Source organism: Zalophus californianus, chromosome 17, assembly GCF_009762305.2.
Source record: "Zalophus californianus isolate mZalCal1 chromosome 17, mZalCal1.pri.v2, whole genome shotgun sequence".
NCBI classification, from domain to species: domain Eukaryota; kingdom Metazoa; phylum Chordata; class Mammalia; order Carnivora; family Otariidae; genus Zalophus; species Zalophus californianus.
Window position 1 is genome coordinate 23,540,982 of NC_045611.1, and position 25,076 is coordinate 23,566,057.

General features: G+C 36.7%; 1 protein-coding gene across 10 annotated transcripts in view; it reads left to right on the top strand.

Annotated features, from left to right (window-relative positions):
• Positions 1-16,903, top strand: part of CDH8 (cadherin 8) — a 351,388-nt gene extending 334,485 nt beyond the window's left edge. For 4 of the 10 annotated variants that reach the window (XM_035725208.1, XM_035725206.1, XM_035725210.1 and 1 more), the window contains 2 exons: positions 13,170-13,421; positions 14,789-16,061. In XM_035725208.1, coding sequence (XP_035581101.1) covers positions 13,170-13,421; positions 14,789-15,282 — 746 coding nt within the window. In that variant the 3' untranslated portion in view covers positions 15,283-16,061. Of the gene's footprint in view, positions 1-13,169; positions 13,422-14,788 lie in introns of all 10 variants that reach the window. The other 6 variants (XM_035725212.1, XM_035725213.1, XM_035725209.1 and 3 more) reach the window with 6 other exon arrangements.
• The last annotated feature ends 8,173 nt before the right edge of the window (positions 16,904-25,076 follow it).

Genomic DNA, 25,076 nt, shown 5'->3' on the forward strand with positions numbered 1-25,076 from the left:
GGCTTTCAGGCATCCCAGAAGATTTTTATGCAAACAAACTTTATTTGAAATGCAGATGTCCAGGGCCTATTCCCGGAAATTCTTGTTCAGTTGATTTAGGGTAAAATCCAAGAACAGGCATTCTTAGTGCACTCAGATATCTGTATCTGAATTACTGCCTGAATTTTAGAGTTGGCTTCTGTTTGTGTGAATTTTTGCTCAGATACAAGTTGATAATTAAACTGGCTTAAAATCTGTAATGTCAAGATGGACCAGATATATCAGAGCCTGGTGGATAATAGACACCTTATTTTTAAATAAAAGACCAGTGACTATGTTTCTCTCATTGCATGCTATTTTTGAAGGGTTAGATATATTTTGGACTTCACAAGGTTCTGCTCATATTTTGAGTCTCCTGTTAAAAAGTGACTCACCTTCACTGATGTCTATCATGTACTTATTCAAAAGACCAATTAAAACTATATTAGCTTTATAATTTTAATTATAATTTCTTTATAATTCAATCTCCATTACACCTCTGAATTAGGAGGCTGTTTCTACTGCCTCTTTCATAAACGAAGTAGTAAATTTTCAGCTAGTTACTGAGGGATGGGCAGAACTTTTCCTACATGGAAAAGAAAGAAGTGAGGTTATTGGATGTGAAAGAGAGATGTATACAATCATACAGCCATAAAGATGGTGCAAGGAATGGAACCAGGAAAGGGATTTTTGGAAATGGGGAAGAATATGGATTAAATATTACTAGTTCCATTATTGAAAGATTGAATTTGTGCTACTGACCATCCAGGTGCATATGCCAAATAGGTAACTAGAAGAGACATAGGGTAAACTTTTAGAAATACTGTCTGGTATTTGAAATCAGATAAGTGAATCAAATTCAAACAGTTCATAAAGAGGTGTTAAATAACAAAAATTCAACTAAGGAAACATGAAGATCCAATTCGCTTTATTCAGTGACATGAATCAGGCAGCATTCCATCTAGCAAATAGAAAGGAGCTCCACTGAACTCCAGGAAAGAAAGTTTTTTAAAGTCAGAGAAGGACCAGAAAAAAAGAGAATTATAAGCAGAGAATGCACTGTTAGGCATTCTAAGGGAACAGAAGGATTCTAAAAATGGACTCCCTCCCCCTGGTGCTGACCATAAAGCTCCAGGTTGGTTGGTTAAAGGTCGAATTCCTTGTTGGTGGTGGGGCAGGGGGAGGGGGGCGGTTGAAACTGCAGTTCGCTTAGGTATGAAGTCTTGGTTTGCTGACGTGGGATTTTTACATAGTGACTCCATTTTGAGCCTGTGCTTTTCCTTTTAACAGAGGTTAGATGAAAAGGCTGAGGGCAGAATGCTACTGAACAGAAATAGGGAGGAGGAAAAGATGGAATGCCATTCTCTGAATTTCCACCTTTCACAAACCAGCTCTGTCTATAAACCCAGCCCACAGGTGGTTCCTTCCTTAAGGCTTCCTCACTTCTATATCTGCGATGGTGGAAGGATAAGTCAAGGTACAGGTGGCATAGTGGACCACAGGGTATGGAAGGACAGGGATCACAGAGAATGGACCACCAGCTGACCGATATTTTGGCTAGTTATATGCTATTTTCCCCTTCCCTTCTGGCTCAGAAGTTCCTTGAGATCAATAATCACATCCTCACTTAACTTAGCCACCTACCTATTTGCTCATTCAGCAAGGGTTAGTTACCATCTTGCCATGGAGCCTTCTACGTAGTGTCTCACATGATGAACAAAAGGATGCATTAACCAAAGAATACAAATATCTCCGCATCCAAGGATCGTTCCGTTGGTAAGACAGAAAACCATCATATTTGACTATATTGCAGCATGCTGGGGGGAATGTGTGCCAAGGAAGACTTTCTTCTGACAGTGATATCTTGAGACAATAGGCGCTGAGTGAGGGCAGAATTCACTGAATGCATCAGTGTAGATTTGAAATAAGATGGAGATATGGATGATGTCAAGGGAACATGGATTTGTACCATTTTTGGTGGCTTTCACTTTGTTTTCTTTTCATATGTGCAAATTCAAAACATTCACGGAGATGATGGTGTCTAACAAAGTGATGATTTGCAGGGTATTTGACCTCCTTCAAATCAAAGGAAGTTAACTAGATAAACTACTTTTGGTAATTCCTTTCTTTCATATCCTTAGCTCTCCATTCACTGTATTAAATGATTTCAATATCTTATATGCAATGTATACCTCACTTAAACTGCTATTCTAAAACCGCCTTATTCTCTGGTCTAACTACTGTATATATCAAGTATGTTAATGAGCACCAATTTATCAGCTCTGGTGCAAAATGAATTAATCAGCTCTAGTGCAAAATCAATTAATCTCTGACTCCCTGTTTCTTAAATATTTAGAGATATCTACTCAATCAATAGAGATGTGATGGAAAACTCACTCTCTTGACAATGCTAGCTTTCCGATGTCTGGTTCTGTAACCACTATGAGGTTGTCTTCTGGAATTTTCTAAAGAAATTCCACTAAGGGCCTTAGTATTTCTTTGTTTGGGTTTGTTTTTCTTATCTAAATACCTTGTACACTCAAAAAAAAAAGTTCTTTCACTTCTGCATAAATCCAAATGGAGAAAAATATTCTTTCCCCCATCTATTGATATTTATAAAAGCTTTAAAATTTCCATTCAGACAAAACAGAAACTCTTGGTATAGTTTTCACTTTTGAGCATTAGTTAATGCAGGTATTCCTGAAATAAAATGAAGGTCATAATAGTCTTCATCCATCATTCCCCAGTGCCTGGAGTAAGATAAATCTAATTTTCATCTAAGCATTAAGTGATCTGCATAAGTTTCATGGAGCCGTTTGTGTAAGAGCAAGTACACAAATTGAGTGCAGGGAAAAAGTAATGAAACTCAGAAGACCTTGGGCAGTGCGATTGTATCTGTCATGGAATTTGGACCCTGTAATACTTATGTTTCTCTCTGGCACCAAAAATAATCACTTTTTAATAATTAATTCATGGTTATATTATGCTATGCTATGCCATGCTGCGCTATGCTAGGTGGACTCTCAGGATACGGGATTTACATCTCTAGAGTATCGTATTGAATACCTTTTGACCCTTCTGAAATACTAAATTCTCATCTGCCAGTGGCATCGACCATTTAGTTTTTCCTTGCAAAGTAAATCTTGGTTGGTATTTTATGGCTAGATATATTTTATTATTAAATATTAGGAAATTTGATAATGATTAACACTTGATAAACACTGATATTATGGACATCATGTGATATTGTGGACAATCTAATGAGAAAAAAAAGAGAAAAAAGTAAAAAATGATCTAATTAGGTGGCTCAGAATATCCAGTTGCTTGTCGCAGATTTAGTATGTTGGTACACTTTCAGTGAATTATGTAGGAAGTTATAATGGTACTGGAGGAGATTGGCTTCACAGAGTCTTAGTTTTTATTAATTCATTGCAGCCGGATTGTTTCCAACAAGACTTAGTGTTTAGAGTAAAAATGTATACATGAAATATAGATGGTATGACCTTTACTCCCTATTCCTAGATATTAGGTATTATATATACATATATTTATATCTAATTTGCTGAAAGCCCATAGATATGGCATCTTTATTGCTTTGCTAGGTTTTTGGAAATAAACAGCAGATACAACACAATGATAAGAACTTAATTAAATCTCTTGTCCATACCTACTGAACAGAGTGCCCATTCCCCTTTGTTTTGATCTTCTTGCCATTTTCATTCCATTTTACTTAACCAAGAAAATCTGAAATAAATTTGCAAGTCAAATGCCAGGAAACATTTCTCAGAAAGACAAAATATCTACTGATCTTCTCTTCATCTATTCCTTTTGTCATAGATATTTGTCTGGTGAATGCCTTCATTAACTCTGGCTCCTTGTTGCTTTTGCTTGCATGTAAAAGGATAAACAAAAGCCATAGCTCCATGATTTCTAATAAATGGGAGCTAGGCAAAGTAAAATTTCTGCATCAGGTCAACAATAACAGATGAACTACAGTAAAAACAATAGAGAATTTAATTTGCCTGCTTTATTTTATCTGGAGGGAAGAAAAAGGACAATGTGGAAAGAACATGGGATATTTAAATAATAACAAGAATAATGACCTTTCTTTTTCTACTAAAAATACAGAGAAAATAAATGGAAGGAAAGATATTAGTTACGACTGTGGGAAAGTTACACAAATAACGTTAAAGTATTATCCAGGTAGACACAGTCTATCTCTTTAGATAGACTTTGTGTTTTTTTTTTTTTTTAAAGATTTATGTATTCATGAAAGACAGAGAGAGAGAGAGAGAGAGAGAGAGAGGCAGAGGGAGAAGCAGGCTCCCAAGGAGCAGGGAGCCTGACACGGGACTCGATCCCAGGACCCTGGGTCATGACCTGAGCCGAAGGCAGACGCTTAACCATCTGAGCCACCCAGGTGCCCTAGACTTTGTGTTTTTCATGGAGTATGCATACAGAATTACTTAGGGACAATACTATTTTAGTCTGCTCAGGCTGCTGTAACAAATACTGCAAACTGGTGGCTTAAACAACGACACTTATTTCTCACAGTTCTGGAGGTTGGGAAGTCTAAGATCGAGGTATGTTTCATTCTGAAGCCTCTTCTCCTGACTGCTTGTAGGGGGCCACCATCTTGCTGTGTGCTCACATGACCTCCTCTTTGTGTACCCATAGGTGGAGAAAGAGAAGCTCTCTTGTGTCTTTTCTAATAAGGGCACTAATTCAAGGCCCCACCCTATGACCTCATTTAACCTTAATTACTTCCTTACAGGATCTATCTCCAGATATAGCCACACTGGGAGTTAGGGATTCAACATATCAATTGCAGGGGGGACAGGAGCACAAACATTCAGTCTGTAACAATACTTACTGGTTTATTAATAAAAGGAAACTTTTCTTATAAGGGTATCAATGTTCTGTGAAGGAAGGTCTTTTGATTGCCAACTCCAAATGATTCAAAGACTGAATATTAACAATCAAAGAAGACATTCCTCCTAAACTAACTATATTAGATACTAATTCAGACTATGCACCTCCCTCTGAATATAAGACTAAGTCATCCAATTTCAGCTCAGTAAAAGGGAATTCTGGTGTGCACTTCTTAGCACGATGGTAGTTCATGTATTTTAGATATCTGAGATGGTACTTCAGATATCCTTCCCCTCAGTCTTCTCTGAATCTAAGCATTCTTAGTTTATCGCTCATGTTACATGATAAGAGGTATGCCCAGATTAAGTCTTAGAAACCATGAGTATTTCTCTTAAATGTCCACATAGACTCGGGCTATATATCCTCTCCAGCAGCCTAAAATCAAACCTTCTCATGGACTTATTCTGAATCATATATAATTCCATAACTCCCTAAGACAAAATAACATGAAAGGAAATAAACACGAGACCCACAAAATGTGGCTAATGATTACTTAGTCTTTTACTCACCTAAATATATGCTGAGTACTCATTATGCATCTTAAATTGGTTATTTGTTACCATGAAGTTCCTCAGTTTATTTCTGCATCCCCAGGGCCTATCACATCCTTATTAGTATACTATTTCTTTGTAATAAGTGATTTGATGAAAATATAAAGTTTTTTTTTTTATAAGATTGCATAACAAATCTATCTGGGAAAGTTGAGAACAGTTAGTAAAGGAAGTTATCCACAAAAAGAAAAAAAAAGGCATTTAAGCATAGACATAAAGAATGCATAAATATTTATTCAAATTAGAACTAAGGGAGGGCAGAGAGATTACCAGGCAAAAGAAAGAGCAATTACAAAAGTGCCGAGGAGAAACATTCCAAATAAAAGTGGATAAAATAACCTGACCCGTGTTGTTATAAGGATCTTCGCTCAGTGTCAAGTCCTGTGCTGAAGGCTGGGGATAGAGCCTGGACTAAGGCTAGTCTCCCTCAAGGGGGTTAGATTCTACTGAGATAATACACACATTCCACTGAGTATTATCTATTTTCTCTACAAGGTCAAAACCATTGCATAAAAATTCTAAGACTTTAATTTTAAGCTGGCTGTTTTTGATACAGCCTCTAACTACTTCCAGTAAAGCTCTTTAACAAGTAAATCTGGAGGGAAAAAATGGCAACAACTAAACATATAAGTGAATATATTGATTTATAATGAATCTGTTATTAGAATCTGAAGGGAATTTCATACATAATGGTATAATGTAATGCACTGTCTGAAATAAAGCAAGCCTATACACCTATGACTTATCTGGTCCCTCCTTCACTATTTATTTGGTGTAGACCTTGTATTACTCAGCCAAGGAGTAAGGAACCCAATGATACCACTGTTTGGGGAATACCGTCATTTGAAGTATGCTTGGTGCTGCTGGTCCACTTTCCCTCCCCACCAAGATCTTTCCCTCAACAGTCAGTCATAAGCAGAGACAAATGGGTTTGGAGTACGAAGCAAGATTTTGGACACACAGTCCTTCATCTTCCTTGGTGTAAAGCTGATAAGCAAAACGTTCCAGGAGGATGAGAAAATGGGAAAATCCCTAGCTGGAGGAAATATAGGGAGTGCAGATATTTGACTATTTCACCTACTGAGAATATCCAACAACCAGGTGATAAGGTTAAGATACCCGATCATCTCAATGCGGCAACAATACATGAGATGGGCAGCAACTGGACACGGCTCTCCGCCTGGACATTGGCCCTCCCTCCAGAATGCCAAATGCTTTTGTTCCACCCTCTTCGTAAATAATCTTGATAAAACACCGCTTCCATTTCTCAATCCTGTTTATACATACTCAATTTCAAGAAATTCAAATTAAAAAAAATCATGACATACATGTCTATGGGCTTTCAGGGATCACTCTTTTTTTCCTCATAAATTTTCTGGTTTTAGAAAATTTTTTTCTCCAGTAAATCATTATCAGGATATGCTCTTCCGTTCAAAAGGAAAAAGTAAATGCAGTAAGGGAAAAATCAGGAGCAGAAGCCACGAGGATAGAATAGGTTGCAATGCAGAGGCAAGATGACAGAAATTGGAAATGCATGAAAATATGAAGGACTGAAAAGAAGATTTTTAAATAATACCATAATGTAATAGAATCCAGGTTTAGAGGTATCGAACAACTGTCCTTTATATGACTGCCTTTTCCCTTCTCATCATTGGAAAGAAAAAAAAAAATCAAGGAGAAAAAAAGAGTGCAAGTAAACAGATGATAATAAAAAGTGCCTTCCAATAAACACCATCAATCATCTTAATGTCGAGAGTCAAAAGCTGTTTTCTTTTTTGGTATCGAGAACAAGGTACAGGTGTCGCCATAATTTCTTATACTCAGAATTGTGTTAGAGAGTCTAGATAGTATAGTACATTAAGAAAAAACTTAATATAGGCATTTAAAACTATAACTTTCCCTCTAAGCATTGCTTTAGCTGCATCCCTTGCATTTTGATTTGCTGTATTTTCACATTTGCATTGTCTCACATTATTTCCTAAATTCCCTTTTGACTTCTTCTTTGACGCAATGGTTATTAAAGAAAGCACTGTTTAATTTCCACATATTTATGAGTTTCCCCAATTTCTATCTACTACTCACATTTAATTTAATTCCATTATGGTCAGAAAACATATTTTGCATTATTATCCTTTTAAATTTACAGAAGTTTATTTTATGGTCTTGCATATTATCTACACTGCAGGATGTTCCATGTGTACTTAAGGAGGATATTATTCTGCCATTGTTGGGTGCAGTGTTCTGTAGATATGTCTTAGATAGAGTTGGTTTATACTGTCTCTCACGTCTTCTTTTTCCTTGTTTATTTCTGCCTAGTAGTTTTATCCATTACTGGAAGTGGGATACTGGAATATCCAACTATTACTTTTGAATTTCTAGATATTATATGTTCCAGAATATATTACATACTTGCTGTTTTATACAACTGTTTTTTAAAAGTTGTTTTAAAAAGAAAAAAAGGAGAAAAACTATGTATTCCATCTTTTATAATGACATAATTACTTTTCCTGATGCTCTTTGTTTTTAATGTGGATTTGAATTATCATCTGGGATTATTAGCTTTCAGTCCAAAAAAGTTCCTTTACTGTTTCTTACAAGGCATGTAAGGCTGATGACAAATTCCCTCAGCTTTTGGTTATTTTCAAAGTCCCTATGTCATATTCTTTTCTTTGTTTTGGAAAGAAAGCTTTGTTGAATATATGATCCTTGGTTCAAAGTGTTCCCTTTAAGTACTTTGAATATGTTTATCCTATGTCCCTCTGGCCTCCATTATTTCTATAAAACTTCAGTTGTTAATCTTATGGGGGGGGTCCCTTGCAAGTGATGAGTAAATTTGGTCTTGCTTTAAAGCCTTCTCTCTGTCTTTGGCTTTCAGTTTTGTTTTGTTTTGTTTTGTTTTTACTATGATATGTCCTTTGTGGATCTCTTTGTGTTTACCTTCTTCGAGTTTGTTGAGATTTCTGAATGTGTAAGCTAATGTTTTCAAAATTTTTTGAAGTTGTCACCTTTATTTCTTCCTTTTCCTTTCTTTCTCTCCTGATATTTTTCTTCCACACGTGTTGGCACACTTAATAGTGTCCCACATTTTTCTGAGGCTCTGTTCATTTTTCTTCATTCTTTTTTTCCTCTCCATTCTTCAGCCTATTCATCTATCTTCAAGTCCACGGATGCTTTCTTTTGCCAATTCAAATCTACTGTTTCGCCACTCTAATTAATATTTTATTTCAGTTATTGTACTTCTTAACTCCAGAATTTCCACTGTGCTCTTTTCAAAAATATCCATTGATGTTCTCTATTTGATGTGACATTATCACCCTATCTTTCCATTTTTTCTTTAATTGTGGTTTATTTTAGTTTGTTGAACCCATTTATAATGGCCCCTTAGAAGTCTGTTCACTCTGATACCTGGTTGCTTTCACGAATAGTTTCTTTTGCATGTTTGTTTGTTTTTTTTTTTTTTTTTTTTCTGGTGTATGGGTTTCCTGTTTCTTTGTATGTCTTGCAATCTTTTGTTGGAAACTGGACATTTTAGATAATTTATTATAAAAAATCTGGTTGTTGGCTCCTTACCCAGAGCTTGTGACTGCTCTTTCCTTGCTTATTTGTTTAATGACTGGCTGGACTGTTTTCATTAAGTCTATTTCCTCTCTGTGGTATTAAGCCACTGATACTTCACCTCAGGGGATCCCGGCCTTAGGTATGCACCAGTCACTCTAGAATGACAGTGGTTTTGGCAAGGTTCTCTTTGTCTCTTTCCCTGACCATGTCCCAATTGTTAAAGCTCCACTAATTGCCAGATGATTTCTATTTTCAATTTTGGGGCCAACCTTGCTATACAGTCTAATCCAATCAAGCTTGGGCTCCTTCTAGAGTATTTCTCCGGGTCAGCATTTCAGATTTGTTCTGCCCAGACATGTTCCTCCCCCAATCTCTGTCTCCTCCCTCCTCTGCTTGCAAAACTCCTAGCCACTGACTCTAGGGCTGAGTTGGAAACTATGATGTTTTTCTCTGAGTTAAGCATCTGCTGTAGATGACGAGCACTTGGTGCTGGGGGACGGTAGCCTCAAGTCTTTTTGGCTGGCCCCTCCCAGCATGTAATCACTGCCTTATAGACCAGGGCAAGGGCGACTGAAGCCCTATATTCCCAGTGGAGCCCTGCGCAGGGAGAGCCTCTGCTGCACAAGAACAGGCTGTGAGGAAGAGCCCTCTCTTGGCTGCACTCACCCAAAATTTAGTTTCAACGCAAGATATCCAGGATTAGGCCCAAACTGCTATCACCTCCTGTTTCCTGGTTAAGACAGTCCTTTATCTGCTCGCTGAGGGGAGGGGAGCCCTGTGTTTTTGGCTGAACCAGTTTAGAGTAGAATTTCCATCTCACAGAACTGGGTTCTGCTTCACACACCATGATCTCACTGTTCTTACCAACTTTGGTAGATTCTCTTGGATAAACGGTTCTTCATTTGCTGCTTGCCTCCAGGACCATTTCTAGAGATGTTAAATGGTTTTCCTTGTATAATTTTCACCATTTTCACTAGGGAACGGTTCTGTGGAGTGCCTTACATTGTCTTGCTGAAGTGGAACCCTGTGATGAGATATATTTTTATAAGCAAAAAGAAAAGTTTAGAAGATTGTTAGAATTAAAATTAATGCACCAAACAATTACACTTTATACACTAGCAACAATGATTTCAAAGTGCACTTTTAAAAAGGTAATATAATCAAAACAAGAAAATATATACAGTACCAATGATAAATCTAACAAACATGTGAAATTCTCTTGTAGCTAAATTTAAAAATACAGATTTTATTAACATAAATTAAAGGAAATAAGGAAACTATAATCTTGAAATGGAATACTAAAGATCATAAAGATGCCAATTCTCTCAACACGGACTTATATTTTAATATAATTTCTACTCAAGTTTTTAGAGGGATTGCCATCGAACTTGATAATCTGATTCTCTATTTCTCAGAAATTAGCAAATGAACAAGAATAGTCAAGATACTCTTAAAGAAGTGCATGATGGGGAAGATAACCTAATAAACGTCAAGTTTTATTATTAAGTTTCCATACATAAAAAAGCTCGGTATTGATGGAGGATTATAAAAAAAAAAAAAAAGCTTTGGAACATAATAGAGAGCCCTAAATGATGAGGATGCACAAAAATTTGACTTGTGAGACACTGAGTGTTGAAGAGCAGTGGGTAAGGGGTAAGTTCCTCAATAATAAACCTTAGGAAAATTACCAGGACAGGAAAAAACCCAATTCCTTACAATCACCTAAATGTGAAAGATAACATTATAAAAATATTTTATGTAATTCACAATTTTAAAAATAAGGTTATAAATGCTAATCTAAAAGAGATTGAAAAAATTGACTATATTAAACTTTTCTGAAATTAAAAGGCAAAATAAGTTTTAAAGAAACCAACCACAACTTTGTAGAAGATGTGCAACACGTAGGAAAAAAAGGTATTTCAAATACACGAATTTGAACTGTGTTAAAAATGCTGGTATTTGTTTTTTAAATGTATACGGTAATGAGTTTCATTTGGCATAATAAAATAACTCAAGTCAATAATAAATATAAACACCAATCAAAAAGAGTAAAAAAAAAAAAGAGGGGGGAGGAGGAAATGAGTAGGCAGATAGGGAATTGACTTGCCTGAATGTAGCAGGTAAAATTTGGCAAAAATGTCTCACAAACTTCCTCTACTCAGTCAATAATTTTCTGTACATAGGAGAGTAACAACATATGCATATGCCAGGTAGAGTAAAAAATATGAGTTTTGTGGTGGACCCACCAATGCTTTTCTAGGTACTAAAAAGAACAGCTTTCTTTGGCAATGAGCAATATTCCTGCTGCAGTTTCTAAATCATCATTATAGATTGTTTTAAAGAGAGAATATGAAAAATAGTTTCCCATATAAATAATGTCAACCACAAAAAGACAAAAGCCTCATTGTAATTTTATTAACTGCATCTTGAGGAACAATCCCCATCTTCTGTTTTGAACTATAGTATACGAAATCATCCACAAATGTTCCTTGCACTAATTAACTGTACTCAAACTTGTCACACACTTTCTGAAAATAAAACATGGCTATATATTCTCTATCTGTTGTGAGATAATGTTCTCCTGTTTTTAGCATAGTGGTATTTCCTTCTAGGTCATGGAAATAAAGATAACTGGATCATTTGGTACATCACTGCATAACTCTCTTAGAGACCTCTTTTCACTCTTCAAATTACTAAATAATGAGGCAAAACCAGAAGAAATTTAGAAAAAATAATGTTAACACCATCTAAGTGTTTTCCTCTTTGCTTACTAGCAAGGCATTATAGATCCACTGATATCTCAAACAAAAGTAAATATAATTTATACATCTATTTTGGGGAATGGCTGTCTTTTTTTTTGAAATTCTAATATAGCACTACATGGAACAGAAAATTTAACATGCTTATTTAATGTCATTTGAGTGGAATATCTGTTCACGTATTTGAGTGTGCTGGAAGCCAGAAGGACACTGATGACCAGGAATTGGACAACAAGAGCTTGGAATCCCTGCTTAATAGTCAACAATGAGGTAGCCAGGTGTTCTAGGGTCTACAAACTTGCCAATACGTGAAAAAAAAATCCTAAATGAAATAATCCTTTTGCCCAAATAACATTACACACATTAACCAATATTATGTTTATTTGCTTTTGTCTAGACTATCAGTAAGATCTGTGTTCCCATTTTGAATAGATATAGGTCTTTCATTAATCAAAATGAGAAAATATTAATAATTAATATATACAGTATGACTATAGTTCATGAGCTAGGCATCAATGACCACAAAAATTTATTTTGGGGGTAAAACTGTGAGAACCATAGGGCTAGCATGCGTCCAATCACTCCTCACTGACAAGTTTTACCTTGAACTGAAATGCGCCCTTCATTATTGCTTAAATGTCTTAAAAGTATTGCTCTAGATAACCAATACATCTTTCCATATTAATTAATAACATGTAAAATATAACATCTACTTCTGTCACTTCTCATTTTATTCTTATTTGTGTAACTACTACCGGTCTTCTCTACAGAGTTTTAATATATGTGGCATATCTCCTCCAATTGGCAGTAAATGGGACTTTTGTTCCATCTTAGTTTAAATGTGCAAGGGCATGAAAGACTCTTTGTAGGTACCTGTGGGAATCAACAAAGTGCATTGTTTTGTACGCCATATTGTCAAATAGTCTATCTTTTAATACAGAGCTTCCTCAATATGCCTTTCAAATGTGGTGAAATTCTGTCCAGCCAATTCTGCATTGCCAGGATAAATGAGAGAAAATTAAACTTATGTATGGAGATATGGGTTGATTTGTGTCTTCTGAAAGAACACTTGAAAATTATTTTTATAAAAGAAATCTTTTGTATTTATAAAGTGATGGTAAAATGTCATTAGTCCATCATGGAGCCTCATTTATTAAGCCCGTCAGGGTGTAGATACTTTGGTCCATGCCAACTGGGGAAGTGGGGAGGGGGGAGGGGGAAAGAACCTGAGTGGTCCAGTGGAATTGGGTTATCTTGAGTTTTGCAGAGGACTTATGAACTAGAAAAACAAGTGTTGTTTGGGCAGCCATTTTGAAATGATGCCAACTATTGTAATTTCCCTTTTTTCCAGATAATTCCCTCAGCATTTTGGCAAAGCATAATGGATTCAACCGCCAGAAGCAAGAAGTCTATCTTTTACCTATCATAATCAGTGATAGTGGGAATCCTCCTCTGAGCAGCACCAGCACCCTGACCATCCGTGTCTGTGGCTGCAGCAGTGATGGTGTTGTCCAGTCTTGTAATGTTGAAGCTTATGTCCTTCCGATTGGACTCAGTATGGGCGCCTTAATTGCCATATTAGCATGCATCATTTTGCTGCTAGGTACGTATTTCCTTCATAGCTTAACGGTCATCATTTTTCTGGTTCATAAATGACTGTAAATTAGGACAGCAAACCTGAACCCCAGTCAGGTGTCAGCATTCTTTTGGGGAAAAGGAATTGCATTTCTGCAAGCTTTGAGGTCACTAAGGAGGAGTGAAGGAAAAAAAGTGCTGTGATAGCCAACGTCCAATTGGAGAGGACAGTTCAGTGCCTTTTTCAATCCCACCACCAGGGAAAAGATAGAGTATAATGGTGGCGGAAGTGGGGATGGACCTGTGTGGTTACAACAGCATCTATTCTATAAAAAGGCCTGCATATCTGATATATATACCAATTTACTGCAGTGGGAGGCTCCCTGTATCAAAATACTCTTTTTCCTAAATAATGTATAGATTGGGTTGCTAAGTCCATCCAAACACAAAGTTTGGTGAGATAAAAAGAAAACAAGCAAACAAAATTTTTTTTTTCAAAATTACACTGTGTTCCTCAGATATTTTCTTGATATCAACATCAAATTAAAATGAAGACTGCAAATTAAGGAAAGCTTTTTAGTAACTTTTCTATTAAAAATATCCAATTATAAAAATGAGATTAGAGAGTAGGAAGATACACAAGAGGAAAGTCGTACCTTATCCTGTCTTTAAGTAAAGACTGTGTCAGTTACTGTCTTTCCAGTTGCATCTGTCCTGTTCACCCAGTGTCTGGATTAATATTATTTCTAGCCATATTTTACCCCATGAACCCCATGAAGTTTGATTTGGCTAACCTGGCTTGTTTAGGTATGTATCCGTTTCCCTTTGCCCACCCATAGGCTTCCCTTCTGAGACAGAGGACCCCCAGTTTTCCTACAAGACAACAAATTGTCCATGCCAATTTGACGTTCATCTTGATATATCACTTCATCTGTGAATGAACATTATTTGATTGGAGAGAGTCTTGAAGAGCTGATAAGACACAAAATATACTAGATATGATTAACTCTGCTCCTTTTCTGTATAGAAGAAGGGCATGGAATCAAAGGATTTTAAATGGCTTTTCCAAGAGCCACAGCAAGTTAGTTATTTTATCTGTTCTGTTTTCTATTTTGTGCCATTTATTCTAGAGCTTTTAACAGTATTACACAGAGCTTTCACCACGGATAGATGCAAACTTACTCTTTTAATCCAGCTTCATCACCACTGAGTACACAGAAGGAACCTGGAATAATATTCATTCAGAATTCAATCCCCATCCTTCAGAAAAGTGTTTAACTTAATTCCCACATGAATATTATTAAGGCAATGCCACTCTCTCTTAACATACACGATGCAGTGCTTGTGAAATTATTTGCAAGTTAAGCTAATTGTTATTTCACACTTTTCCTACAGTCATCGTGGTGCTGTTTGTAACTCTGCGGCGACATAAAAACGAGCCATTAATTATTAAAGACGATGAAGATGTACGAGAAAACATCATCCGCTATGATGATGAAGGAGGAGGAGAGGAAGACACAGAGGCTTTTGATATTGCGACTTTACAAAACCCAGATGGAATTAATGGATTTTTACCCCGTAAGGATATTAAACCAGATTTGCAGTTTATGCCAAGGCAAGGGCTTGCTCCTGTTCCGAACGGGGTTGATGTCGATGAATTTATAAATGTGCGGCTACATGAGGCAGATAATGACCCCACTGCCCCGCCATATGACTCCATTCAGATTTATGGCTATGAAGGCCGAGGGTCTGTGGCTGGCTCCCTCAGCTCCTTGGAGTCCACCACCTCAGACTCAGACCAGAATTTTGACTACCTCAGTGACTGGGGTCCCCGCTTTAAGAGACTGGGAGAACTCTACTCTGTTGGTGAAAGTGACAAAGAAACTTGACAGTGGATTATAAATTAATCAGTGGAACTGAGCATTCTGTAATATTCTAGGGTCACACCCCTTAGATACAACCAATGTGGCTATTTGTTTTAGAGGCAAGTTTAGCACCAATCATCTATAAACTCAACTACATTTCAATGTTGAACCAAAAATTAATAATAAAAATAAAAAGTATATGTTAGGAGGTTATAAATCTTGTGGAGTGTGAATTAAAGTATGTGGAGTGTCTAGAAGTCTTTGGATATTTGATATTTACCTAACCACCACAGACAAAGATTGGGATACTGGCTAATCCTTAGAGAGATGGTTTAAAAAGAGGAAAAAATCAAAATTAAAAGGTGCTTTCTTAGAAAAATGGACCTGCAAGAAATGTGCTGCTGATATGTGTCTTCTGCAAGGATTTTTATAAATGCAAATGATTTTTTCCCCTTCATCAATAAGGATCCCGCCACAAATGATAAAGCAATACTTGGTCTGCTGTACATGATGACTTTTTGGAGTTTTGGGAGGCCTCCTAGATTATATGGTACGGTGACCACACATTGTACATAACTGTTGGCCCCACTCATCAGAGACTGAATAGCATCTTTAATATTGTGTCGAGCCTTAAAATATTCACATGTTCGTAATCCATTCCAGGGTGGGGATTGCCAACTCAGTGGTGGAAGGAGAGAAATCCCATTCAAACAGGCTTGTTTTCTGGAAGCAGGATTACTCGTTCCCTCCACTTCATCTTCTTCCACAAGGACACAAAGATAAACTGTATCACACAGTGGACTACATAAGAGACAGATGGTTTTATTGCTAGCGCGTGAATTTATTTGTTTAATCCTCGAAATAAATATTTTATTGATGTCCATTAATGCTTTTATTTATTAAGGTTGGTAATCTATAGATTAAGGGACTATATAAAAAAACCTAAATTATATCCATTAATAATCCTTTAGATTGTTTTATATAAATATATATATATATATACAATGAATGTTTAATACATGTACATTTCGATGAGATGAGTATGGCAGGCAATATTATCAAAGGGGGAGCTAATAGTTTCTTTAGAGTAGAAAGTGTTATTGTGGCTGGTGATGGCAGGAGCAGCATTTTCCCAGAGAAACTTTTGGACTGTTTTCTATTTTGTTCATAATCCTAGTATTTGGTGTTTTTACTACAAGCACAAACATCTGAAAGTATATTGATTCATGTGAATATTTAAACTCTAGACTTTTAGATGCCTACACAATGCCCTGCCCAATAAACACGCTTCAAGTTCCCCCCATTGTTTTAGAGCAGGAACTGGTTTGTACATAATTTTACTGCTTTTGTTTTATAGCACTTCTCTCCCTGATCTTCATGGTGATGCACAGAAAGTCTTAGACTCCAAAAAAGAACAGCACTAGAAGATGTGAGCATATTCAATTTGTAACACAATCCTGCCATTTAGAAGTAGAAAATGTATGATAAAAATCAAGTACTACATGCAGATCATTTTAATTTTCTACTTTGCTTTAATGCAATATTGTTTATTTACTTCATGTATTGTATTCAGAGAAACTCCTGTACTGTTTCCTACTTTGTGAAATATATTTTTATAAATACCTTTGTTGTCATCACTTTTTTTTTCTAATCAGATGAAGATCTGTTAAGAGAGACACCAACTCTAATTAGAAATCTAGAATGTTCAACTAAATCATCCCAAGATCACTTTGATTTGTAAGAGTCTTTATTATAAAGAAGCAGAGAAGTGAAATGGCCTGGCAGTGATCACACAGCAAGCTACCAGCAGGGACATTAAAGGAACGTGGTGTATGGAAAGGCTAGTCCAGCTGTGTCAGTTGGGTCCTCCTGGCAACAGAAGCTGAAACAGAGTTAAGATTAAAAGAAAAAAGAAGCAGGAATGAGCAGGGCAAGACTTCAGACAGGGATACAGGTCTAAAACTTGTAGAAGTAGAGTGATCAGTGAGTAGGATTTAGCAACAGAGATCTACGCTACAAAACAGACCTGACCAACTTCCGCCAAATGGGTTCTGAGTCAAAGACTCTCTGACGAGGGATCTCTCATCGGGGAACAAGTAGCTGGGGTCTAGTTCCCTTGCCATCTCAGTTCTTGGTTTGGGGTTGCCTGGGAGGAGCATGACTTTAGCTTGAATACCAAAGATGCCAACTCCTGAAGACTGCCTCCACTGTGGCAGAAACAAGATGTTTGAATATTAGAATCTATAACTACCCAGGGATTTAGTTGAGTCACTGAGTTCCCATTGCCTAAGAATAGTTCATGTTTTATGCTTATCATTCTGGCTACTGGACACTTTTTCTTGAGGTCCTAGTGATAGTCCAAAGTGACTTCGGCTTGGCACAGTGTCTAAAACAAATACTTAGTGGATGCAGATTATTCATAGTAGTTGTGACAATAACTAGCAGTAATATTCCAACTAAGGTGAAATCATTACCTTTTTACTTATCTCTTACGTATCAGACTCATTTCTAGTGTACTTCTCAGTGAAGAAACCATAGATTAGAGACCTACAGATATGTCTAACAGAAAAATTATACACTTTTTCAGGAATATAAAATCTCTATCTTCAATCTCGGCAATCAAAAGGATAATATTTATATGGTGGTTTTTGTGGGCGGGAGAGGATGTCTCAAATACTAGTTGCCTAAATCTTACTTCAAAATTTACTTTGCCCAGGAAGGGAGAATGAAAGTGTTAATCTCTTGGCGATTTACTTTGCCACCACACTAGCATTTTGTGCTTAAAAGGTTTTGTAATACGGAGTCAAGCAAATAACACCATGTTCAACAATACTTTTAGAGTACCCTGCATTAACATAAAGTTCTGAGGAACTCACACACACACACACACACGCGCACACACACACACACACACACACACAGACTGACTTAAGCACTTTGTATTTTGTCAATAGAGTTGTTAGGACTTCCTCAACCTAGAGAGGGTGATGGGATTCCTAGTCCTTTTCAGGATATGTGTACCTGATGCTCAGCTCTTTAAGATATTTTCTTAATTTTATCTAAGTGACGATTTTTGTTGCTACATTGTTTTCTCTTGCAGCAATACTGACATATGTCTTACATATACATGTGTGGCTATTTTTCAAATAAAATGCTTATTCAGTCCACAGCATTTTAATGTGACTGTAGGTCTTTACTGGGTCCTAACCATTAGTTGTTTTCCATTCTTGAAACTTACCCCTGTGCAAGGTTTCTCTGTCTAATAGAAGAGAACCGTTGAGTGGGAGCCAAGTGAGACAAAATTACCTCCCTCTGCCTACCTCACAACTCTAAGTTCATGTCTGGGGAACTGATGCATCCCTGGGTGACTGGACACCACATGGAATCAATTCAACCTCAACCCTGTCTACTATTTGAGCCAGTCAAATTACGAAAATATCTCTTAAAGATCCATGTATGTATACTACAGAGTATTAAGAGGGTACTCCTTACAAAAATCTTTCATGAGTACAGTTATTGTAAGATTAAGAATAGTTGACAACAGGATGATTAAAACAGTCTAGAAATTATACTCAGGTATTAACCTTGCTGCACAGAATTGTGATTTCTGAAATATAAACTTGACAATGAAAATGCTTTGGAAAAATGTTCAAGTATCAGTGTGTATATAAAATAAAACTTAGATCCACTGGTATCACCAGTGAAATCAGGATGCTTAGAAAGAGCCAAATGTGTTTTTTGGAGAGTTTCCTTAATCAGATGCTTAAAGTAAGAGAAGTCTCTGCATGAGATTTGGAAATCTCATAGGAGCAGCCAGATTCCACACTGAGACTCAGCAGAGTTCTGGGCTGTGCTGTGGTTTGGAGACGGAAAAGCGGGTGCTGGGAGCTAAGTAGCCAATTACTCTTTATAGCCACATAAGGACTGGAGGCAAGTAGGCCCTTCCAACAAGTTGCATTATGCGATCACTGGCTTTGCAGGGAATCTCACGAATGTATAACCTTCTGATTGCCTTTTTGATTGAAAGTTCCATCTGAGATCAGGACAGTGCAACCAGTAATAAGATTTCAAAAAATCCCATCACTGGCACTGTTGGAAAGGCTGAGCATGACTGAAATCCCATCATTGTCAGTCAAAAAGATAAGGTAACAGTGGGCAACACTATAAAAGCTATATAAATGCACAATTTAAACATGAATATCAAGGTGGAAAAAGAATGTATGTTTATATTTCTATTTACATACACATATATACCTAATAAAGTTATCAGGGTTAATTTTATATTTGTCATTTTTCATCCCACAATCCCACACTACCAAAATCCTGGAAGGGTGGCTCCTTGTTTTTCTGAATCTAACCTTCAATTGGAAGGAAACTGGATTGAAGGTAAACAGTTTTACACACAAGTTTTTGAGAACAAAATAACAGCTCATAATACCTGGGATTAGAATGAAATGCATCACACTGTGAAGCTAGACTGAGATGGTTTTGTGGAGAAAATAATTGTAGAATGTGCTTTGAAGGTAATAGTTTTCAACATATTTTTATTTTCCTCAATTCCAGTACTGTCTTATTTGCTAGACAAAGTTTCTTTGCAGAGTGACTCAGTTGGCCAAACAGTGTACACCTATTGTTGTCACGGTGCTTACTGCTCATTTGATGACTGTGGAAGACAGAAATTCCATCATTAAAGTAGATGTTTATTTTTACCGTTTTCTTCTTAGTAAATACACATTTATGTATTACATGGTATGCTATTTTTTTGCTTGTTTTTGTTTACATGATACCCTCTTTATATTAAAGATATTCTAGTCCTAGTATTGCTGACCCAATCCTAGTACTAAGGGGGCCATGCAATTTAAAATCCCCCCAATCTGATGGGCTGTCTTCAAAAAAAGAATTGTGTCTCCTACACGTATTGAGCATCAACCATCTTAGGAAATAAGATTCAAGGAGATGGCATCTCCAAACTTATTCTTTTATTTATAAAGTGGGAGCTAATGAATCCCATCTAACCTAATTGTTGAAACAGTCTTTCTCTATGATCTTGTCAATAGTATTGAGTCTAGGTTTAAACTTAGGTTGGTCTGACATTAAAGCCCATAATTTTCAAGTAAACAACATTCTCTGTAATTATAATGTAAAGCTTGTAATAATAAGAAATAGAAACCAAGTTATGTACAGTGATATGGAAGAACTGAGGAAAAAGTAAGTGACTCTAAGTGGGGACACTCAAGAAGTCTTCACAGAGTTTTCAAAAAAAGATGGGACTGAAGAATGGGTGGAACAGAAATCACAGCTTTTCAAATATCCAAAACTAAGAGGGGAAAATTATAAAAAGATGACATTACAGATTTTGGACCCTCAGAATGGTCCTCATAGGACACTCTAGGTTTGCCTAAACTGTAGTGTTTTGTGGATGAGAAAAACGAGTCTCAGAGATGTCCTAAGGAATTTTTCAGGGTTAAATTACTCATCGAAGAAGTAAGAGAGAGAGGAATTGAACTCTGGTCTTCTAGTTCATTACCAAGATCATGAGGTTGTGTTTTTGTATATATGTACCACCCTCTCCACTTTATTTACATAAGCTTCATCTAGGTCACAAGGCTAATAGACATTTTCTGAAAAATCAGTGTCTGGAGCACTATTCTTCCAGCTTGAGTTACCTGCCATCATCTGACACACATCCTGAGTGTTAGTATTACCTCTTGCAGGTACCTTTATTAGTAGATAATAGTTATCTCTAACCACAAAGGATAGAAGGAGAGTTGTTAGAAGGAATACCATAGGATGATGTCTGAGGAGAAAAACTGTAGAAAACAAAGCCTTCAATGAACCTAGAGACCAGATAACAAAAGAAAATGAGAGATCACTGAAGGTAAATTTTAATTCCTTCGGATCTCCTCTGTACATGCAAAGATATCCAGGGCCATCTTATGAGTCTTCATAAATATGAGCCAGATTTTAACAATTATATTCTAATTGAACATAAGAATTTAGGAGTCATTGGGATCATTCTCTCTTCCTAATATATGCATTCCTAACTACAATATCACCTAATTTTCTTTCTTTTTTAAAACTTTGTTAAGACTTTATTTATTTATTTGTCAGAGAGAGAGAAGAGGGAGAGAGCAAGCACAAGCAGGGGGACCTGCAGGCAGAGGGAGAGGGAGAAGCAGTCCTGATACAGCACTCAATCCCAGGACCCTGGGGTCATGACCTGAGCTGAAGGCAGATGCTTAGCCAACTGAGCCACCCAGGTGTCCCCACCTAATTTTTTTTCTTAATTCAACCTCTAAATTTTGACAACAATTCTGTATTTGTGAAGTCTAATTGTTGCACAAGTGAATGGATTATCTAGGCTCAAGGAAAGAGCTATAAATAACCATACTGCAAATAAACTAAAAAAAAAAAAACTTTCTAAATTTATTTTCTACAAAATATGTGGTATGATAGTGAAACAATTGTCTTGCCTTTCTAAGACATAGAGTCTGATTGGATACATTATAGAAGCAAATAAATGATAAAATATTAGATTTGTGTCTGCTACAGAAAAGATGAACAGATAGTTTTATGAAAGGACAAAGAAATCATATGTAACCCTGCCAATGCACAGTATCCTACAAGAGACTATGTTACAGTGAGTCTTAGAGCGAGCATATCAATAGAGTGGGAGTATCAATAAGTAATGCCAAGCTAGGATCCTGGCACTTGACAATGAATTATGCTGCTGGGCTAGGAGATCTCTCAGTGGACTTTACTGTTAGTGCTTTTTATCATATGAATTCTCCATGTGACAAAACTTCCAATACCCTTACTTATTTCACAAAGACTTGCTTAGGATTTCTCACACATCTGGGTGCTGGGAATACAGCAGTCGACAGGACAGGGAGGCCTGTTTCTTCAAAGGCCTGGTGGTACAGGACAAACATAGATGAGTAGAAATAAGAAAAAAAAAAGAGAAGATGATATGACAAAACACAGAATGGATGGGAAATTAAATATTTTACAGTGTAAAATATAAATATTTTACAATATTTATAGGGGACAGGGTGATACTCCCCTTTGTCATGTGAAGTTGCCATGATAAGAGAAACCCATAGCAAGAGTCTTGGAAAAGTTTGTGTTCATCGTTGTGCTGAACTAAACCAATGGACATATATAAGAAATGAAAATGAGGCACAGATCATATTGGATGAGGGTGGAAGTGGCATAATATGATGTGGAGAGGTAGTCAGAGACCATGTCATACAAAGCCTTGTCACTCAGGGCAAGAAGCTCAGATTTACTTCATGTCAGAGAGGAGGTGACTGAAGGGATCTAAAAGCAAAGGGATGACATAATCTGGCCTATATATTTAAAAAGATCACTCTGGGTCTCAAATGGAAATGGATTATAGGATGCAAGGATGGAAGCAGAAACCTAGATAGGAGATTGCTGCAGTAGCCCAAGCAAGAGGTTATTTTGGTTTTGACTACTGAGGTGGTATTAGAAATGGAAGGAACTGAATCCAGATATACTTTGGATATAAAACTGGCAGTACTGGCAACTGCACTGGATGTACAAGATGGAGGAAAGATGTATTTAGGGGTGACCTTAAGTTGTTCAAGTTTTTGACTTGAACAACTACGTAAATAGTGGAGCCATTTATAGGGATTGGGGTAATTGGGAGAGGGTCTGGTTATCAAAAACAGACATCCTCATTCCTCTAATGATCGACAATAGAGGGATAACAGAAACTAGAGTCACTTAGGGGCCCCTGGGTGGCTCAGTCGGTTAGGCATCTAATTTTGGCTCAGGTCATGATCCCAGTGTCCTCGGATCCAGCCCCACATCAGGCTCCCTGCTCAGTGGGGAGTCTGCTTCTCCCTCTCCCTCTGCACCTCCCCCTTGCTCGTGCACATGTGTGTGTGTGCGTGTGCATGCTCTCTCTAAAACAAACAGACTAGAGTCACTTAGAATTCCTAGATCGTGGGGCGCCTGGTGGCTCAGTCGGTTAAGCATCTGCCTTCGGCTCAGGTCATGATCGCGGTGTCGTGCGATTGAGCCCCACGTTGGGCTCCCTGCTCAGCGGGGAGACTGCTTCTCCCTCTCCCTTTGCCCCTTCTCCCCCTCCTGCACTGGTGCTCTCTCTCTCTCTCTCTCTCTCGCTCTCTCAAATAAATAAATAAAATCTTAAAAAAAAAAAAAGAATTTCCTAGATGGCACGTATAAAGGACTTCAAGAAAATGTTGCTACATTTTGATTCTTCTGTATATCAATACCTGAATCAATACAAGCCACAAGTGACATAATTAGTCTCAGGCAGACAAAGTCCAGCCAGACTGATCATTTTATTTTTTTTAGCTATCTAGAAATGGGAAAGATAAAAAGGCTCCATATTAGTGAGTTCATTCTTGGCTGGTGTAAGGTGGATTCACTTATGTTTCTTAATGGAAATGAGGAGTGATAGCCTGAAATATTTATCTACAATTGTCTTAAAGTGGGGGAAATGTATATGTAACTGTATAGAAACATAATATGTTATCCAGAAAGCATTCCTGAGTTATATCCTTTCTTTCTGGGCTGAATACTAATTCTCAAAGGAATAAGTGGTTTGGTCTTTGGTGGTTTAGTTATGATAAAATACATATATCAGGAAAAAAACACATTCAAGTCTTATTGTATTTACTGCCACTTACTGATGAAGTTCATCTGGTTGTCTGGAAGTTGAGAATGGCATTTAGTAGATGCTGGGTGCACAGAACTGAAGTGGTATCAGTCTGGAGGGAATATACAAAATAAGTATAAGCAATTTTTGTATAAAAAACAAATTTAAAAGGATGAACCTTCTTTGTTATGTCCTTATTATGTTATAAGCCCCATAGTAGATATCGTGGGTGTTGGTCAAGGATGATAAGATTCAACCCCTCTCCTTGGGGATTTCCAGCTTCTCTGGTAGCATGACACAATTTTTTTTTTTTTTAAATCATAGCATTGTTTTGATATATACGTTTCTGCACTTTCAAATTGTTATAAGAATATAGAGTCAAAAATAATTAATTCTTTGTGACTTCAGGAAAAGGTACAAAAATATTTGTTGAAGTACGCCAAACAGAAAAAGTTATCTGGGTTGGTCACTGGTAGAGCAGGAACAGATAGGCAAAGATAATATCACAAGTGAAAAGCAAGAGCCTAGAGAAGACAGAGTGCATCTTAAAACTTGGCAGAGATAAGCCAAGAACTGAAAATTACAGGTGTATTTTCCCTATAGAAATATCAGTGGAATCTAATAGTATATTAATAAGTAATGCCCCTTACTTTAACATGGTTCATCCTAAGGATATAATTTAGTATTATTTGACTATCAAAAACAAAACTATCCCTGAATATTTCAATAGATGCATTAAAAAAAGTCTAAGACAGTTCATAACCTTCTTAATATTCATAAAAACCCAAAAAACAGACAACTATGTAATAAGCACAGATAGGAACTTCCTTAAGTTGATGGAAGGATAATCTCCCCAAATCCAACAGCAACAGAAATAGTTAATAGAGAATATAGAAGGTATATTCCCTTAATGTGGAGATAAGAAAAGAATGGCTATCCTCACTGCTTTGGTTCAGTATAATACTGGAAGCCTTGGCTACCATCATCGCATAAGGAAAAGCAAAAATAGAAACAAAAATTTAAGATTTACAGAGGAAAAAAATGTGTCAATATTTGCAGATGGTATTGCCATAAACATAGAAAAGTTATCAGAATAAACTATTAATACTAACCAGAGAGTTTATCAGTGTAACTAAATCTAAAATAGAAGAACTTAAAATGTTAAAAT